Source organism: Paramormyrops kingsleyae, chromosome 3, assembly GCF_048594095.1.
Source record: "Paramormyrops kingsleyae isolate MSU_618 chromosome 3, PKINGS_0.4, whole genome shotgun sequence".
Taxonomy (NCBI): Eukaryota; Metazoa; Chordata; class Actinopteri; order Osteoglossiformes; family Mormyridae; genus Paramormyrops; species Paramormyrops kingsleyae.
Window position 1 is genome coordinate 1,186,560 of NC_132799.1, and position 18,001 is coordinate 1,204,560.

The following is an 18,001-nucleotide window of genomic DNA, read 5'->3' on the forward strand; positions in this document are numbered from 1 at the left end:
TAATCCAGGTCCCGCAATGTCCCTATGACAGTTGCAGAGTGACATTTGACCCCCAGGGCATACCTTTCCACAGACTTCCCGCACACTGTGTCCCACTTGTCCCTCAGCTCGCTCAGCATGTCGTCCAGCTTCTGCTTGTCATCCTGCAGGGACGTCTTGTCCTTGAGGGCACGGCCTGTACGCGTCGTGGTGTCATACACGGAGTGCTTGCTTCCCAGAGCTTTCTGGAACTCCTGAGTATACAGCCATCAATCCCCGAAGAAGGAACATCATTAGTGCCCATCCTCAATGTACATCTCCTACCTTCAAGATGCAGAAGGATCGTTTGAAGGAGGACAACACTTTCAAACATCTAGACGTTTTGGTCTCTTAATACACACATACCCCAATATTTGCAAACATTTTCTCTATCTAACATGGGATCGTACACTTACAGACATTTCACTAAAACCACTGTGAATAACTATCTCTCAGCTCATGACATCTGCCCTTTTCATAACCTTGTGAACCTAAGACAAAAGCCATCATTTCAACTATGATTTCTACAGTTTAACTGACATCTCTTACCAAACGGAAATGTCTTTTTCTGCATGGCTGTCGGCCTTTAGGCAATGACTTCTCGTTAAATGATTTTAACGAGAGAGGACAATTAAAGAGATTTTTGGTTAGAGCAGCTGTGCACAGGTAACTGAAGGTGGGAACCGACCCTGAGTCATAGAAAATCAAAGGAATGAGGTGTCCACAGCAATGTGCTTTTCCACCTGCTGGGCCAGACATGGCCTTTGGTGTTAGTCAGTACCAGTCAAACGCTGAGTGTCGCTAATGATTTGGCGGCAAACATTGGGCTTTCCGGGTCATTATGAGGGGAAACAGAGCTGGTCTTCTTGCTCAGTGCTGACGGCATGTGTTTTTAGGGGTTAGGGCAGGATTCTGTAAGTGGTGCCAAACGGTCTGTCACAGAGTCAAAGGGTGACAAAGCCTTATCACTCTCCGCTGTGCACTGAGCACCCAGAGGGGGGCAGCGGTGATTCACATGGAGCTAACCAGGTGATACCTTAACTAGGTGATACCTTAACCAGGTGATACCTTAACCAGGCGACCATGGGAGATAAAAACCTTTCACAAGGTCTTACAGTCAGCATTGGCGGATTCTCGTTAACAGCTAACAGTTACCTTGTGCTGAGCGAGCTGCATCTTGATCTTGTCGGGGTCGTTGGCGATCTCCAACTCCGAATCCAAGGCCTTCTCCGACTCCTCCAACCATTCTGTGAGCTTGTGCCAGCTTTCGTGAAACTTGGAAAGACAAGAAAGGCCTTTTAACATAAATATTTCTATTGGGCTTTTTATTAACAATACCTGTTGGGGAAATGTGGCCCATTTTTAGTAGGTCTACATATGAATCTCATCTGGATGCGGCAGTTAACCCTGATAAATTTGATTTATTCTACCACGGACACTGAGATCAGTTATTACGCAGAATCTGGCGTTTTTCTTCTTTATTATTACGGCTGAAACATGCAGAGATAAAACTGTGAAAGACTCATGAGTGATGACTCCTAGCTTTGTTTAGATACAAATAGCCATAAAGTGCTTTTACTGTGAATTAATGGGTTGACACTGACAGATAGCAGAAGAAATAAATGATGATCAGATAACCTGCTGTACTATCTGGCAACCCTGCTGGAAATTCCAGTTGAAGCCAGTATACCTGACAATCGCTCAAATGGGATTTTCAGCAGTTGGACTGGCCTTCATTACTCACCAGTGAAATTACTGGTTATTGTATGGTACGACTACTATTTCCGAGTTAAACCAACAGAATTCCTGCACACTGGTTCAGCTGGTCCTACTGGGAAGGTGCCCTAGGGAGGTCCCGGAGCAGGAGGGCTCATGCTGACCTGCTTGGCACGCTTCCTGGCATCCTCCAGCAGGCGGCCGCGCTCCACCGAGCGCTGCACCACCTTCTCCCAGCGGCCCTGCACACTCAGCAGCAGATTCTTGATCAGCACCACATCCTGCTTCTGGCTGAAGTACTTGAGGTGCGTCCCTGTCTTGTCCAGCTCGATGATCTGCTCCCGATGGGCGTTCACCTCCGTCACGAACACCTGGCAACCACGACATGGACACTTCGTGAAGACTCATTGGTCCATAGGCCCAGTCTAGGGAGAGTTTATCTCTGCATACAAGTTGAGTTCTAAAAAGCACCACATTTTTTCACCATAATTCCAGAGCTCTCAGTTTTGTATTTTGCAGTTGACAGGGCTAGCTATTTCTGCTGACGCTGCAGACCACACTGATCCATCGCCAGCACATGCTCCTCATGGAAAACGCGCTCCATAGGAGCACCATGCACATGTCCCCAATGCCCTGGCCAACCTTGTGTTCATCAATCTGGAACATAATGGTCTCCAAGATGAGGGAGGCTGGTGAAGCCATGGTGAGCCCCTGCTCGGCCTGCGTCAGCCAATTGATGAACTCCTGCAGGTTGTTGTGGAACTCCATGGCCAGGCTCAGTGCCTCCTCCAGTTTGACCTACGTGGGGGAATGGGAAGTTAATATTGCCATGCTGAGCCCTCATCTTCCCCGTTTCAGGAGAGCCATCTCCAGGGCTATCATGCTGGATTAAGGCGAAGGATACTTTTTTCAGAGAGACTGATTAAATCATTAGACTCTAATTCAGTCTGCGCCAAATGGAAATTTCAGTTCACGGATATATTCAGTAAAGCCTAGAAAATTTGTCTCAGTATTAAACAAAACAGTGTTTCTGCAGTGATAGTACAGTTGTGCCAAAGGATTAACTGAACAACAGTTACAGTAAATCCCAATTAAATCCATTCACTTATAAATCTAAGACGTATCTCTGGGTAGGTTCCTGTCCGCGTTTATCAAACGGTCCGGAAATCCGGAGAGAGACCAAATTGGACTTTAACGAGAACCGTCAACACAGGAAAAGCCCAGCAGCATGCTTCATCCGCTACGCTCGGAGCCAGCAGCCACACGCGGCGAGGCTTATTTCTGGATCGCCCCCGTCTCTGATGGCGAACAGCATGGTCATGGTTGGTTCATTGTGGAGACCATGTCATTTGGGGCCAAAGGGGCCAAGCTAGGGCTCACAGGAGAATATCACGCCACTCCATGCCAACATGTGTGTTCTGCTCGTCTGACGGGATCCCGCATCATGCAGTGGCCATCTTCCCCACGTCCCCTGCAGTTACTTATCAGCTCAGAGGAACTGATCCAGCCATAAATATACAACCATAATGTTCTACATATTCCCTGATCTTTAGAAGCTAATAAACAGCACAATTGCATTATGTAAGGAAATGCCCTCAACCTCTGATAAGGTTAGGAATTCCTCCTGTTATGTAGACCATTTTATTTGCCACAGCGGGTGTTGTGTTAATTTTTCCACATGCTATCTTGCTCACTTTTTCTAAGACATATACACACATACAGGGGTTGGACTGACTACTCAACCCACCCTGAGAACGGAACCAGCGACCTTCTGATCACAGGCACAGAGGTCCAGCCCATCCCACACAAACATGAACAGCCATCCCCCCAAAGAGCGAAGCCACAGGGGAGAGGGCCACGAACCTTCCTCTCCGCCATCTTGGCCTGGACGGACTCCCACTTCTCCCGCAGGTTCCTCAGGTCCAGCTCGGTGTTGCTGTCCTGGCCCTCAGGAGCCTTGGTGAGCAATTGCTGACCTTTCAGCATCAGCTGCTGGTAGAGCTCCTCCTTGGCCTCCAGGGCACTGCACAGCTCCTGAGGAGGAGACAGAGCCCAGAAAATCAATGCAAATCCAATCCATTGACTGAATACACTCCATTTCTATCCACATCTTACACATTTAAACACAGTTGAACACAATCAATCATGTCCACCACGGTCACACACAGTCAAACATGGTAAAACGCAGTCGAACACAGGCAAACACAAACACAGTCAAACACGGTCAAATATGTCAGAAAAACCATGAGGAACACAGCTGCTCCGCAGCAGGTCTGCATTAGCTAGTTCTCTACGCTGCACATTTCGTAAAAAGACAGCATTCATGCATCCAGGTCCAAACACAGTATGTTACATAAACCTTATTGCGTAACTAAGGCTTGTTTCAATATCTAGTCTCAGTAATCAGTCTACATATACATACAATAAGAAGAACAAATACAGAATAAGCAAAACACTTCAATATACTTACCAAAACATATAAACTATCCAGACATCGAAGACTTACGGTCTCTCTACACATCCTCACTGTTTAAACATCCATATTTATATTAATGATGCTCACTAATACTCAGACATGTTCAGATCTCATTGCCAGACTGAAGGTCATCACGCGTGACATAAAAAAGGTGAATTTGTTTCCATCACATGGCACGATTACAGCTTGCTGTAAACAAAGCCAGTATCTGCTGTGGTTTGTATTAAAGGGGTTCATGTTTAATCAGGTAGATTTGTTGCCGTTTTACAATCGTGACTCTAGAGAGTGCTTTTTCTAACCAGAGAAAGTTAACAGAGCCCCATAATGATGAGTAATGTCACGCTGCACGTAACGGTCTGATAACTTTATCATCGGAATGATTTGGAGCTCTCCCCCCGCCTCCAGCGTCAGGGCCAAAGCTAAACCTCCCCCCGCCTCCAGCGTCAGGGCCAAAGCTAAACCTCCCCCCCCTCCAGCACCAGGGCCAAAGCTAAACCTCCCCCCCCCTCCAGCTTCAGGGCCAAAGCTAAACCTCCCCCCCCCTCCAGCTTCAGGGCCAAAGCTAAACCATCGATCTCAGCCATAAGGGTCTGAGGTCATTGTGTCTACCAAAGAAACAAAAAAAGAAAGAAAATGCACAACTGTTTCCAAAAAATCCACTGGGCCACTGTCAGGCAGAGGTCATCCAGTGCACTCTCTGTCCAGCACGCCTAGCAGGGTCACTGCTGCGTGCTTTTTTTCCCGCTATTTGTGACGTCAGCTACTTTTCACACTGCAGAAGAGGCCAGAGCCGGTGGTGTCTCACACGTCAGCCATCTGTAACGGCTCTTTCATATCCTTAAATACGTACCAGATGGGTGTTAAGCTGCTCGCGGGCCGTTTCTGGTAAGCCTCCAACGGCCTTTGATGCTAACAGCTGACGCTCCGTGTCTTTCAGCCACTGCTGCATGTCTTCGATCTCGCCATGGAAACCCTGGGCCTGTGTCGGGACGGAAACAAAGCGTCATGGCGACGGGGCGGCCCAGGCAGGCGGGCCGCAGGCAGCCGTGCGGGGGCCTTAATGCATGACCTATTAACTCCACCAGCAGACACGGTATTTACAGCAGAATTCACAGGATAAACAGCAGCAGCCATGTTACACACTCACTGCATTTCTAAGCTCCTCCTTTGTTTTATTCTTATACATCAATTTTAGTCATTTCTGCCTGCTTTTAAATCAGCAGAGCTGCTTTCTTTTTTGGCTCGTACTGCAGGTTTCAGCCCATTTCCCTGACCTTTAATTTCAAAACTTTCTAAAAATAGCCGATGCATCATTTTTATGATTCTTGATGAAGACCATTTATACGTTCCAGGTCTTGTAAACATTCCCGTTTCCTTAACAATGCAATCGCTACAGCAACACACACAGATTTACGTCCGATAACAAGCCTTCCAAAAATTCCTCACGTGTACGAAATGCTTCTCCGATTACTTCCATGCCTTCTATCCGTTTCACAGCCGAAAACATTTACTCAATGTCAAGAACCCGGGCAGGATGAAAAGAACTCCTGCTGAACCAGGCCTCAACGTCCACACCCCCCGCAGCCAAAATTCCAGCCCCCCAAAGCCAATTCGGAAAACGATGGCGCCTGGCCAGATCCCGAAGGGTTCCGGGAAGCCGCACCTGAAGCAGGGTTGTGTCCAGATGCTGCCTCCTCTGCTCCGTCTTCTCCAGGATGGCATTCCAGCGCTGGTTGAGGTTCTCCAGCTTGCTCTGCAGGCTGCTTGCCTCATCACCGGCGCTGGACTCCATGAGATCGCTTCCAGCCTTGTTGACTGCTTCCACCGTGCTCTTATGGGCCAGCACGTCATTCTGAAGCACCTAGAAATCCAAAGGGCCAAAAGACCACAATAATGGATGTGCTATCATCACATCCCAGCCATCACACGGATTGGAGTGTCAGCGGTGGTACTGTTATCTTCCAAAAAACCTTCGGTTTACAGAGGCAAGGCAGATATGGAGATATTCAGCACCTTATTCAAATATAGTGCTTCTCAAATACGGTTCTGGATCAGAGTTGAATCACAAGTGTGCAGTCCAAACTTCTCAGAAAAGTGAGCAACACATCACGTTAAATACTAAAGGAAAACAGCACATGCTTGCAAAATACGCCTGAGTTCCAAGGTGTGCAGCGCACACACTGCACATCACTGCCCCTAGTGGCTGTTTGCCAGGGCACATCCCACATCTGCCAACCCGAGGAACTGTTAGCCCACAGCATGCTTCGTTGTCGTGGATCTGATTGGCCCTAAAGGCAGAACCACATCCTGGTGGAGATGGAGCCTGGCGATTTTCCTGTTCGGTCTGGCTGGATAACGCCTGCTGTTGATCTTGGCTATATAGCTAAGACTTATGGGAGAATTCCAGAGACCTACGATTTCCTTATTTGATGAAAAAACAGAAAGCTTAATGGACTCATAATAGCTATTTATTTATTTGGCAGAATGCCCTCAATTTTATAACTTTGGTTTAAATACTAAATTAAGAAACTAATTTCTTTTTCATGTGAACAGGCAGCATAGTTCCCGTTCCTTTCCAAACAAATTTGTGAGATCATAAAGACCCTACAGCCACCATTCTGACTGTTCAGACTTCACATGCACAGCAAACTTGTGATTAGGCTGCAAGCAGTTTTAAAAGCAGGAGCATGTAACCTAAACACAGCGGCTTCAAACTGGAGTTTCCTGCTAGCAATTTGGAAAATGAAATGGACTGAAACGTACATGGTGTTTGGCGAGTGCGATCTCGATGGCTTTGGGGTCACCGCTGGTCTTTCTCTGTTCATTGAGTAGCTCCTCAGTGTGAGTCATCCACGTCAGCAGCTCATCCAGTGCATGCTGGAACTGCCCCAGTGCCAGCAGAGCGCCCTCTAGCTTGTGCTGCAGTAATTAAAAACCACGTCACATAAACAGTGAAAAAAGCAGGAAAACCAGGAGATCCAATCAAAAAGCAGCATACATGAATATCTGGGTAAGCACACCTGTCTGTTGATGATCTTCTCGTCCAAGTTGTCCCACAGCATCTTGAGTTCCGTCATGGGCTCCTGGATGGCACACCTGTCCATCTCCTCAGTGACCTTCTTCAGCAGCAGGCTGGCCTGGTGGTTCAGACGCTCCATTTCGATCTGCAGCTGGTACGCCTCGGACTTAAACTCCTATAACAGAGTACAACACATCAGTCATCGAGCTTCAGGCTGCACACTAAGTGACCTCTGACACACAACTGGCTATGAAACAGGGCGCAAAAAACTTGTCACAGAGACACACAAGAGACAATGTCTCTTAATATTTTTATAACTGACTTGATTTGCATATTAGAAACATCTGAGATAAAGTGACTTGTACAGGTTCTTCTTTATCATGGTCATGGTAGCTTTGCAGAAAACACGATACCTTGAGCTCCTCGATCTGCTGCTTCACTGTCTCCAGATCAGTTCCAACAGGGGACATTGAATCCAGTTTGCTCTCCATGATATCCACCCAGTCGAACATGCCCTGCAGGTAGAGATACCTTCCTTCACAAGGGCACAGCACAGGGAAACCCGCAATGGGCCTTGGAGCAAAACTTCACTGTCCTCCCTCATCCAGTCTGAACCCTCCACCACTCACATAAATGTGAACCAGTCACATCCTACTGAAATTCAACTTTGCACTGATGGAGAAAGTGCTATAATGCAGAGATTTTCAAATGGCAAACACATATCAAATGGGGAAAAAATCAGCTACTTACTTTAGTAAACCAGTATATCTTCTTGAAAACAACCATTGTCAAAGACTTCAAACTTACTAAAAGTTATGAATGAACCTTATGTAGTTCTGTGTGAACTCAGGTGTCCCAGGGTTTGAACTGAACTGCCAGTCTGAAGCTTAGACTTATGCTGTCTGTCCTGATTAATGTGTTTAAAAGGTGCAAAAAGCACCAATGTGGGGATTATCTAAGATTCAGACCTCCTCTGATTGTTTGCTTAATCATGGACAGAGGGCAGACTCCTTGTCATTGATCATCAGGCTGATTAATGACTACAGCAGGGGATTACAGAGCTTTGAAGAGTTGACAAGATCAAGAGGGAGAAGAGAGACAAGACCCAACCAGAAAATCTCTCTTTCAACAAAAGCTACAATTACCCAAGCATAAAAATACAGAGGAAAACACCAAAATAAGATGAAGACAACAACAGCAGAAATGCGTACGGCCTCCATAAGGGTCACAAGCAGCACCGTTGTGATGAAACTTGTTTTGTAGCAGCTGTGATTTTACCTGAAGGCCATCCTGAAACTGCACAGCGGCCTGCATTGCCTCATCCAGATGGTCCACTCTTTCCTTCCACATCTTGTTCAGTGTCTCCCAGACCACGTTCACCTGGTGGAAAAGTGGCCATTGTATCATGAGATGAGCACAAGAATGGCACTGCCTTTGTTTTCCCTATCACATCATCTCATGCTTATACAATAAATAGGAGGTGAGTGTTTCTGAGGTGTAAATCTTTGGTCCCTCACTGATGACATCATTACCTCATCTAGGCTCTTTTTGATGACAGGTTTATCTGGCTCCCCACAGGCAGCCAGGAGTTCTGTTCCAAGGTTCCGAACAATATCGAGCTCATCCTGGAGTCCATCGATTTCTTCCTTGAAACCCTGAGAAGAAGAGAGAAGCATAATTTAAGCTGGCTTGACTGGACTGCACCCTCCCCCAAACCTCAAAGGACTTCCATCATTCAGCTGAAGTTCCCCTGCTCACCTCCAGAGACTCTTGCTGCTGCTTGACCACTGAGGGATCCACCCCTGGTTCTTCCATCTCCTTCAGAAGGTCCTGCATGTCCTTGATGGTGACGATAAGGGCGCAGTGGTCGCACCAGAACTTCTCCGCAAGGTCCATCACATCGAGGAGCTTGGCCTCCCTCTCTTCCATGAGAGCCTGGATGTCATTCCAGATGACCACCATCTGGTCCAGCTTGTCTTTCACAGCTTATAGTCAAGAGATAAAAGCAAGACCTTACACAGACAGCACGCCACATTCCAACAGGTACAGCACAAACCTGTGACCTTCAATCCTACAAGAAACAGTGGTATCTCACACTAGTTACTTCAGCGCCTGCCCTGTCATTTACAGAAACTCCAAAGCCAAGGTCTACCTTTAGCCGACGCGTCCTTGTCGACCCCCTCAGAGCGCCCAATCATCTCCTCTCCACGCTGCCTCAGGGTCTCGTAGGCCGGCTGCAGCTTCTCCAGGTCCACCGACACGGCCTTGTTCTCTGCAATCTGCTCCCGGATCTTTTCCACCTCCACTGAGATGGAAGGGGGCTGGCGTAGTCGCTCCGCGATGCGCTCCAGGGACTCCAGCATGGGATCGATCTTGTCATGGAACTGTGCCGGGTCAGGAGCGAGAACCGTGCCATCAGACTATCAGGATGCTGAACTCTATGATCAAGCACGCAGTGCAGTCTGCAATTTATGCCAATCAATGCCTATCGCAAAAATCTGATTGGATGTGCCAGTGAATTTTAAATGAAGCATCTGTTTTTTGGCTTCTTGGATTGGTTGAGTACTCACTAGATTTGCGCTAAGCATTTGCAGACCCAAGACCCATTTATATAGCTTAATTCTAGGATTGGGGCTGGGAAATCTGATCGCGGATCAGCATGGGAGCTTGCTGGTTTTAAAATGCTTACATTTCCAATTCTGCCTTGTGACCCTTTCAGAACTTGTCACGACCCATGGGTTGAGAATGGCTGCTGTATAGTACCATTTGCTATTTGCACTTTTTGTTTTTATTGCACGCTTTATTGTATTTCTTCACTGTTGTTTGAGACATTGTCCACTAGTTACTCACTGATCTGTACTTGCCAAGTGTCGAGTGACAAATGAAGTGATTTGATATGAACCAAGCTGACAAGAGAACCCTGAGTGCCTCCCGGCTTTTCACACGGAGCTGGAGTCTTTGAGAGTCTAAACAGCACCTTGTAGTAAAATCCTCATTCATCTAAACATCCCTGCCGCTGGCCTCTCAGCCAAAACCTCACGCTGACAAGACAGCTTCTCACAATCCTTAATTCATTCTTTTTTTAATTTATGGTGAAAGACTGAGACCCTTTTGGCCTTAAACCTGTTAGCATCACACAAAGAAACAAAATTACGGCTTAAAGAAATTCAAGGAGATCCAAAAGTGGGAAATGCTGCAATTAATTTTTACAGCTGTCTGGTTCATTTATATAGAAGCTCATACAAGGAATAAACTGGCAGCGTTAAAAAAGACACTTAAGGCCAAACTTGAACTGATCGTGTCAGAATTTTCACAAAGCCCTCGGAGTCACTGCCGATCCTTCCCTGTTCATAAACGTTTCCCTGTAGAGCAAGGATTTCAGAGTTTAATGGTTTATGATAAGCCAGATCTGTCACGAGATTGTTGTTCCACGTTCTGTCTCACAGATTATCAGACACAGCAATAATATATGTGTTTAAGGGGTATTCCAAAGCAGTCAGTGTTTCTCATTCCAAGGAAATGCTTGGGCCAGCAGAGGCAGTCATTGTAAAACAACGGAACCTTCAAGACAGACGTCAAAGCCAATGCGCCTTAATATGCCACAATGAAAAGAATGGTGCCCACAAGGGACTGTGGGAAGCAGCGAATCATGAAGAATAAGTTAAATAAATACAGAGACTGAAGTGTTTCAACAACAGTCAGAGGAACACACAAAAGTGCAAAAAACTCAACAGAACGGCCTGCTGGGAAAATAGGAACCACACTGCCCTGGAAAACGTAACGTTAGAGCCGGGGAGGGTGGTGACCTGGGTGGACTTGGAGAAGGCCTCGTCGAGTGCAGCGGCCCTCTGCCCGACGTCGGCCTTCAGCTGGCTGTACAGCTGGTCAGCAGTGGAGTACGTCTCCAGGATGCGCTGGCCCTCCACAGGACTCAGCTCCAGCAGCTGTGGGCCCGTCTTGTTCATCTTGTCGATGTGGGGTTTGTGCTCCGCGATCAGCTCCCGCATTTGCTGCGTGGGTGGGGGGGGAGGGTGGGGGAAGTGTGGTTACGGGTATGCCAGACACAATTGGACAAGGGATGACAAAAAAACGTGGCTTAACCGCGAGGCCAAGGGCAGCAATGAGCTCACATTTACGGTAAGCTTTATTAAACTGTGACATCTGCTTCATGCCTGGCACAAGAGCGATCAGTAGAGAAACGGCCCTACATATACTCACAGAGCACTGAAGACCATTAGGGTCACAGGAGAGCATTACTGAGGAATGCGCTTAAAAAAATCAGCAATTACGTATTTTACTGGACAACACCCTGTTTGGGTGAGACTCTCCGGGCGGAGCCCTGGCCGGCTGCACACTCGTACCCGCAGCTCCTCCTGCTGCTGCCGCAGGATCTCGTACTCGATGGCCGGCATGGGAAGCTGGCTGAAGCTGCTGCGGGTTTCCTGCAGCCAGGGCCACAGCTCCTCGTGGGTCTCCCAGAACTGGCTAGCCAGCGACAGGGCCCGCTCCAGCTGGAGACAGCGGTCCGAGTTCAGCTGACTGACGGTGCTGCTCTTCTCAACCAGCGTCTGGATGGTGTCCTGGGTAAAAAAAAATATTTCTGTTTATATAAGGCCCTGATTTTCTCACGTTTCCTTGAAGATGAGCATGGATATTCTGATGCGTCGTTACCCTCAGGGGTTTCCTCTCCTCCTCATTCTTGGTGCTCATGATGACCTCGCCAGTCTTCACGATTTCATCGACCACGTCCTTGTGCCTCACAATGTCCAAGGAGAAGCTCTGTTGGATCGGAGCAGAATGGGCCGTTCCGTTACAAGGCAGACCAGCCCGGGGACCGGCGTGCTCTTGGCCGCGATTGGACACATGGGAAACGCACCTTCTGCGCCTGCAGCTGGACCGTGGCCTGGTCCTGCTCGAGCCTGATCACCTCCAACGAGGACAGCTTTGTCTCCGCGTCGGTCAGCCAGCGGAGCTCACTCTGGGCTGCACTTTCAAACTGATTGAGGGGGATGACCACAAAGCAAGAATGTGTTCAACAAGTTCAACATTTTTTTTTTACTTAATAAGTTTTACTTATTATTTTTATAAAACAAGGTCAGCCTGGTACAACTGGTGGTCAAGGGATCATCATTCTGACCCTGAGATTTGAACTGGTGACCTTCTGATCAGAGGCACGACGCCCAAACCCACAGAGCCACACAAAACCCACTTCACTACTGAAAACATGGGGTCTCTTCTTTACTACGTATCTGGGTGCCAAAACACACAGTGCTCAGGCTCTCCTTCCTAACAAGCAGATAATCACATGCAAATTTACAGAGAGCGAGTTCCCTGCTCGCACCCGTGTCAGATCCGGAGGCTCCCATCAGCCTCCCAGATGAAACAGAGCAGAGCTGTCCCCTGAATACAGGCGGGATTTGCACCATAAAAGGCCCATTTGCATTCTGATCGACGGGCTCTCTTTGTTGGGGGCGCAGCAGGGCCTTTGTGCCCCTGTTTATTTATTTACCCCTCATTAGACACCCCCCGGGTGCTTGGGGGCCCTCTCACCTGCTGCAGCCGCAGGATGGCGGCATCAATCCGTGCTACGTGCTGGCTGAGCGTGTCGCTGGCCAGACCGTAGCGCTCGTTGTCCTCGCTCACCGTCTTGTCCAGGCCTTCGCGAGCACGCCATGGCACCAGCTGCAGTAGGGCGCCGCTCACCTCGTTCAGGACGTCCACCTCGGCCCTGTGCTCTCTGACCTCCTTCAGGAGCCCCTACACAGTAGGAGATGTCATCTTAAACCTTAACTGCTCCCCACTGATTCCCTAATGAGTAACAGCAAGAACACTGCCCTCCTCTGGAGGCATGGGGCAGCTCCCAGTCAAATGAAAACAGGCTACAGATCAGAAGATAAGAGGATGCTGGCAGTTTATGTCTCAAAGGACCGGTCTTCCAGCCCATAATTACAATCCCTCTACCATGCAAAAGTTATCCTGTAGAGAGATCTAGTCGGCTTACCTTGACTAGTCCTGCTTATACCTAATTCACTGCTAAATCACACTAATGAGGTTCTGAAAATGCAAACCAGTGCATTAAATATGGTCACAGTCTACCACAGCACACCAATCAACATGATGAGAGATACCCGAAAGCCCAGTCAACGGAAAGCACAAGCCAGCAGAAGAGCAAACCTTCTGCCGCTCCTGGGCCTGGGTGAGCTGCTCTCCCCGCAGATCCTGCACTCCAAAGCCCTTCAGTTCGGCCTCCACCCCGTCCAGCCACACGGACAGGTTTTCGTGGGTGTGCTGCAGCTTGACAGCCAGTGAGAGGGCCTGCTCGAGGGTCCGGGAAACACTGCTGCTCATCGTGTCGATCTCTGCATATCTGCTCTTGATTCCTTCCAGCTTCCCCTGAATAACAATGACCTCATCGCCTGCATTAGGAGGAAAACTAATTTATTATATTTTAATATGAGACTTTAGCAGGTAAAAACATCTGAACAAGCACCCAGACATCAGATACCTCAGTGTTAACATGCATGCCGATCATCTAGAAAACCCTGGTCAGCTATACCTCAGATCATCAACCTTGTCTTCTAAGTTAGTCTCACCTGTTGTCTGCTTCAGCAGTTCTAACCCATTAGAAACCGCCTGGTCGACATTCTGCTTCCGGAGCTCAATGTCCTGATGAAGAGCCTAAAATGTGGCCAGAATAAAAAAATTACACCAACTCTTGGACAAGGTAGCAGCCAAAAGCAGAAAAGTGGTGAAAATCCAAAACATTGAGAGATGAATGAAGAACAAAACTGAAAAACACAAGAACAATAACAAAAATACCAATTGTTCCGCTGCCTGTTTCTCGAGAACTTCGGGTTTGTAGTCTTGGACGGACACTTTGCTCAGTCTGTCATGGACCTCGCTGAGCCAGGTCATGAGGGCCACTTCATCCTCGCCAAACAGATGAGCATTGGAAAGAGCCTGGTGCAGCATTTCAGCCTTGTGCCTGCACCTGTCCTGCAAATCTATGTAACTGGTCTGAGCAACATCGAGCTTCGCTTGGACCAGCTCCTTGTCATCCATACAGCTCATGGTCCGGAGCACCTGACCGAGGCTGATGGCTTGGTGCAGTCTTTTAGCATGACTCATAATCTCCTCCTCTAAGGCCTGATTAGCCAAGACCGGAGGACAAATCAAGAGGAAACAAAAATGGAAAAGAAAACAAAAAATGATGAACCAAAAACCAACGCAAACCAACTCATAATGATTATGGGAAAGGTAACTAAAATGCACAGATATAACATAAATCATCCAAAAAGATGGAGAACGCCACAAAATTAAAGCACAAGGGAAACAAAATGAACCAGGTCAAGTTGGGAGCGGTGAGGATGAAAACAAGACACCTTATGTTGGGTGATCTGCTCTTGCAGCTTCTCGGTCTGGGTCCCAATGGGCTCGGAGTTAGCCAGTCGCTTCTCCGTGGTGCTGAGCCACTCCAACATGGGCTCCAGTGTCTCGTGGAACTGCTGCGCCACCACCAGGATGCCCTCAAGCTGCTTGTGTCTGCAGTAATTCGATCAGGAAGAATGCAGTATGAGTAATGCTACGCCCATCATTTGTTCGGCCCTTGCCTCTTTGACAATTGTTGAGTCGTTTGTCCTAAAAAAACCTCCAGGCACAGTGCTAAATATGTCCCACTTCATGCTTGGTAGAAAGGAACCATCCCTATAAATATTACAACAGGTAAGTGAACAGAAAATGAAACTCGAACAACAACTCGAGTAACATTGGGACTCTAGACTAGGACGCCCGTGGCCCATTGTACCGACCTGCTTTCTGCCTTCTTCCACAGGCTGTCCCACCTCTGGCCCAGACTCTCGATCTCCCTCAGAATCTTCTCCTTGTCTGCGGGCTCTGCAAGCTCGCTCACCTTTGTCCCCTCTTTTTTAATTAGCTCCACCGTGGGCTTGCGGTCATCCAGCAACCTCTGTAGGAGCTGCCACACAGGAGTCAGGCGTTCAGATTAACGGCATTCATTACCGGCCATGTGAAAATACACCCAATAAAGCACTGAATTCAGTGTCCAACTCGTACTCCACATGAATTGTTTTACTGGACTGATCTTCATAATTTAAGCCGTAACTTGTATTTCTGGTGTGTGGTCGAAAGCACTCACTTTCTGCTCCTGGATCTGAGCTTTGACGACTTTGAACTCTGCTGATGGAGCCTTCTGGTTGCCTACCAACTCCTCTGTATCTGTTAGCCAACTGAGCAAGGATTCCAGAGCATCCTGGAACCTCCCACAATGCAACAGGGCTTCGTGCAGCTTGGCTGACCTCTCTGCGACCTGCGCACAGGTTTCAAAGAAACACAGCCATATAAGTGAGTTTTGGGTTGTTTGTACGTCTTGATTTCTAACACAAATCAGCCCGGCTGGGATAGTAGTTTTACATTATGGAAGGATTTTTTCGGATGCCTGAGACTCTTACATATACATGATTTAGCAGTTCAAAGAAGAATGGTAACCTTTTTGTGGAGCGTGTTCCATCTCGTGTTGACGTCTTCCAGGTCATACTCAAGGCCTTGCGTACTTGTGCTCTTGGCAGCACTCTGAATAAGACCTTGACCAAGCTGGTTCAAGTCCTGCAGCTTAGCCTGCAGTGGTTCAATTTCTTCCTTCTGGAAAACCTGGAACCAAAGACCTCCTTTAAGGCTCAGAGCAGGTGAGGATGAAACAGGAAAGGAAACGTCTATTTCTTTCAGTTACACTTAAAGGCTGCTCCAGTGTCACCGCCCTACGCTTCATCTTTAAGTGACATTTAGTCAGAGGTACAACATTTATGCTCAGCTACCAATGTGATAAAAACCTGTTTTAGCCATTTAATGTGATGCTGAAATTCAGTCATGTTCCTATATTATTATTGGTCCAGTGCAAGAAGATAGTATTAAATAACTGGTAAATGCACTGGATTTTAATACTCAAACCATGACTAAAGTAACAGCATCAGTCCGGTACATCTTCAGTGCGTTTTATAGTGCTGAAAAATGGCAAAACAAATAAAGACCTATCAAACCATTTAGAAATCGCGTCCTGCAGAGTGAGCAGGCAGCTTAATATCATATAATTTCTTTAAGAGCTCTGCTGTGATGGAAGGCCTGGATCTGAGGTATATCAGGACAAACCCAATCCACACATCCTACTACCAGCACACAGGACCAGCTCACTCAGGCTGCCCAAAACAGACGGTTCGGGGTGTTTTCCAGCTCCTGGGGCCTGACATATGAGGGGTACCTGTGGAGGGGGGAAGCCCGTTAGGTTGATTTCAGGAAATGCGGACAGAGCTGCTAAGAGACGCTCAATCTCTTCCTCCACCACGGACCCACACATCGGGTTCCCGCCATTGGCTAAGCAGGCTTCCCTCTCAACCGCGCGGATGAAGTCCTCCAGATCCTGCATGTCGTACTCCAAGGTTCCCCCTTCCAGGACACGCGGTGCTTCCTCCTCGACAGATGCCGCCTGAGGTAGTAGGTCGTAACTGGGACAGGGCTCTGGTTGTGTGACAACCACACTGATGAGCTCAGAGTCACCCTGGTCTGGGAGGCCCACCAGAAGCTCCGTGGTGGGCAGCTCATTATATTCCAGGCACTGATGTACCCCGGGAGATGGCAGTGGCAAAATGCCACTTAACACGTATCCATAGTCTCCACCCATTTCAGTCGTGTCAGCAGTCCTGCAGGCGATGCCAGGCGTGCAGTTTTCCCACGGCACTTCCTGGCCTGGAGACACAATGTAGTACGAAGATGTGGGAGTGGCATCGTGGACGCACTTCGATGGGAACTCTTCCTGCCCTGAGCTGAAGGAGCAGCCTGTCTGGAGGTCTTCAGACGCGGGCAGAGCCTCTGCGGAGGACAGGCTCCTGGTGCCAATGTCCATGTCCATCCCAGCTACCTTAGGGACCCACTGTCCCCGCTCTGCCGTCGGACTGCACAGCCCCGAATCATCCTCTGACGTCAGCGAGCCTGTTCCTCTCCGCGGGTAACTGCGCCCCCCGCTGGCAGGTGCAGGAGGGGCGACAGCACGCCAGGAGCGCCGGCGGCCCTGCTGGGGGGGGTGGAGCGCCTGCCAGGGCAGGGCCATCCCCGAGACGCAGACGGCGTTGCCATTGTGCAGGAGCGTGTCGCCGGGTGCCTCGCGGCCATGCAGGTCAAAGACACTGGAGGAGGACAGGGCGCCATTGCTGCACAGGGTCAGCATGTCCAGCGTGCGCTGGCTGTATGGCAGCGTCCCAGCAAAGTGCCGCGATGCCAGGCTGCCCTTAGAACCAGAGTCAATCTGCTCGTTCAGCCGCACCGTGTCATAGATGGACCTCTGGGGCACATAGCAGTCCTCCATGTTGAGGTCCTCCTCCTCCCCCTGTCCCACACAGGACGGGTTCTGCCGGAGACAGTCTGGCCTGCTCAGGGGCTTCCCCATAATGGCGCGACTTTCCCACGAAAGCTCAGTTCATTCCAATGACTTTAATACAGAGGTAAACGTGTTCCTACTCAGTGCAACACTGTCAACTACAGTACACAGGCAACGGTGCAATACATTCATAACCAGCTTTAAATATAACGCTATCAATACATTACACATTTATATAAACATTGACAAAAGTTGTGCCATTTGTGCAATTGAAAAAGAAATGCACATATACCTAAACATTATCAATAATTATTCATTTTAATACACAATAAACTTTAATTTATTAACTGAGACCAGACCGACTATTTACTTTCACTGTACATCTTCT

At 48.4% G+C, this 18,001-nt stretch overlaps 1 protein-coding gene across 11 annotated transcripts in view; it reads right to left on the minus strand.

Moving 5' to 3' along the window:
• dst (dystonin) overlaps positions 1 to 18,001 on the minus strand; it is a 134,870-nt gene that overhangs the window by 17,395 nt on the left and 99,474 nt on the right. For 10 of the 11 annotated variants that reach the window (XM_072709346.1, XM_072709340.1, XM_072709338.1 and 7 more), the window contains 26 exons: positions 15,735 to 15,896; positions 15,385 to 15,555; positions 15,038 to 15,204; positions 14,612 to 14,771; positions 14,049 to 14,375; positions 13,823 to 13,907; positions 13,404 to 13,645; positions 12,780 to 12,986; positions 12,106 to 12,225; positions 11,901 to 12,008; positions 11,591 to 11,809; positions 11,036 to 11,239; positions 9,382 to 9,613; positions 8,988 to 9,214; positions 8,762 to 8,884; positions 8,508 to 8,609; positions 7,643 to 7,744; positions 7,231 to 7,404; positions 6,974 to 7,129; positions 5,874 to 6,071; positions 5,061 to 5,189; positions 3,598 to 3,768; positions 2,377 to 2,532; positions 1,899 to 2,105; positions 1,174 to 1,293; positions 64 to 233 (listed from right to left, as the gene is read on the minus strand). In XM_072709346.1, coding sequence (XP_072565447.1) covers positions 64 to 233; positions 1,174 to 1,293; positions 1,899 to 2,105; positions 2,377 to 2,532; positions 3,598 to 3,768; positions 5,061 to 5,189; positions 5,874 to 6,071; positions 6,974 to 7,129; positions 7,231 to 7,404; positions 7,643 to 7,744; positions 8,508 to 8,609; positions 8,762 to 8,884; positions 8,988 to 9,214; positions 9,382 to 9,613; positions 11,036 to 11,239; positions 11,591 to 11,809; positions 11,901 to 12,008; positions 12,106 to 12,225; positions 12,780 to 12,986; positions 13,404 to 13,645; positions 13,823 to 13,907; positions 14,049 to 14,375; positions 14,612 to 14,771; positions 15,038 to 15,204; positions 15,385 to 15,555; positions 15,735 to 15,896 — 4,439 coding nt within the window. The remainder of the gene's footprint in view (positions 1 to 63; positions 234 to 1,173; positions 1,294 to 1,898; positions 2,106 to 2,376; positions 2,533 to 3,597; positions 3,769 to 5,060; positions 5,190 to 5,873; positions 6,072 to 6,973; positions 7,130 to 7,230; positions 7,405 to 7,642; positions 7,745 to 8,507; positions 8,610 to 8,761; positions 8,885 to 8,987; positions 9,215 to 9,381; positions 9,614 to 11,035; positions 11,240 to 11,590; positions 11,810 to 11,900; positions 12,009 to 12,105; positions 12,226 to 12,779; positions 12,987 to 13,403; positions 13,646 to 13,822; positions 13,908 to 14,048; positions 14,376 to 14,611; positions 14,772 to 15,037; positions 15,205 to 15,384; positions 15,556 to 15,734; positions 15,897 to 18,001) is intronic. The other variant, XM_072709348.1, reaches the window with a different exon arrangement.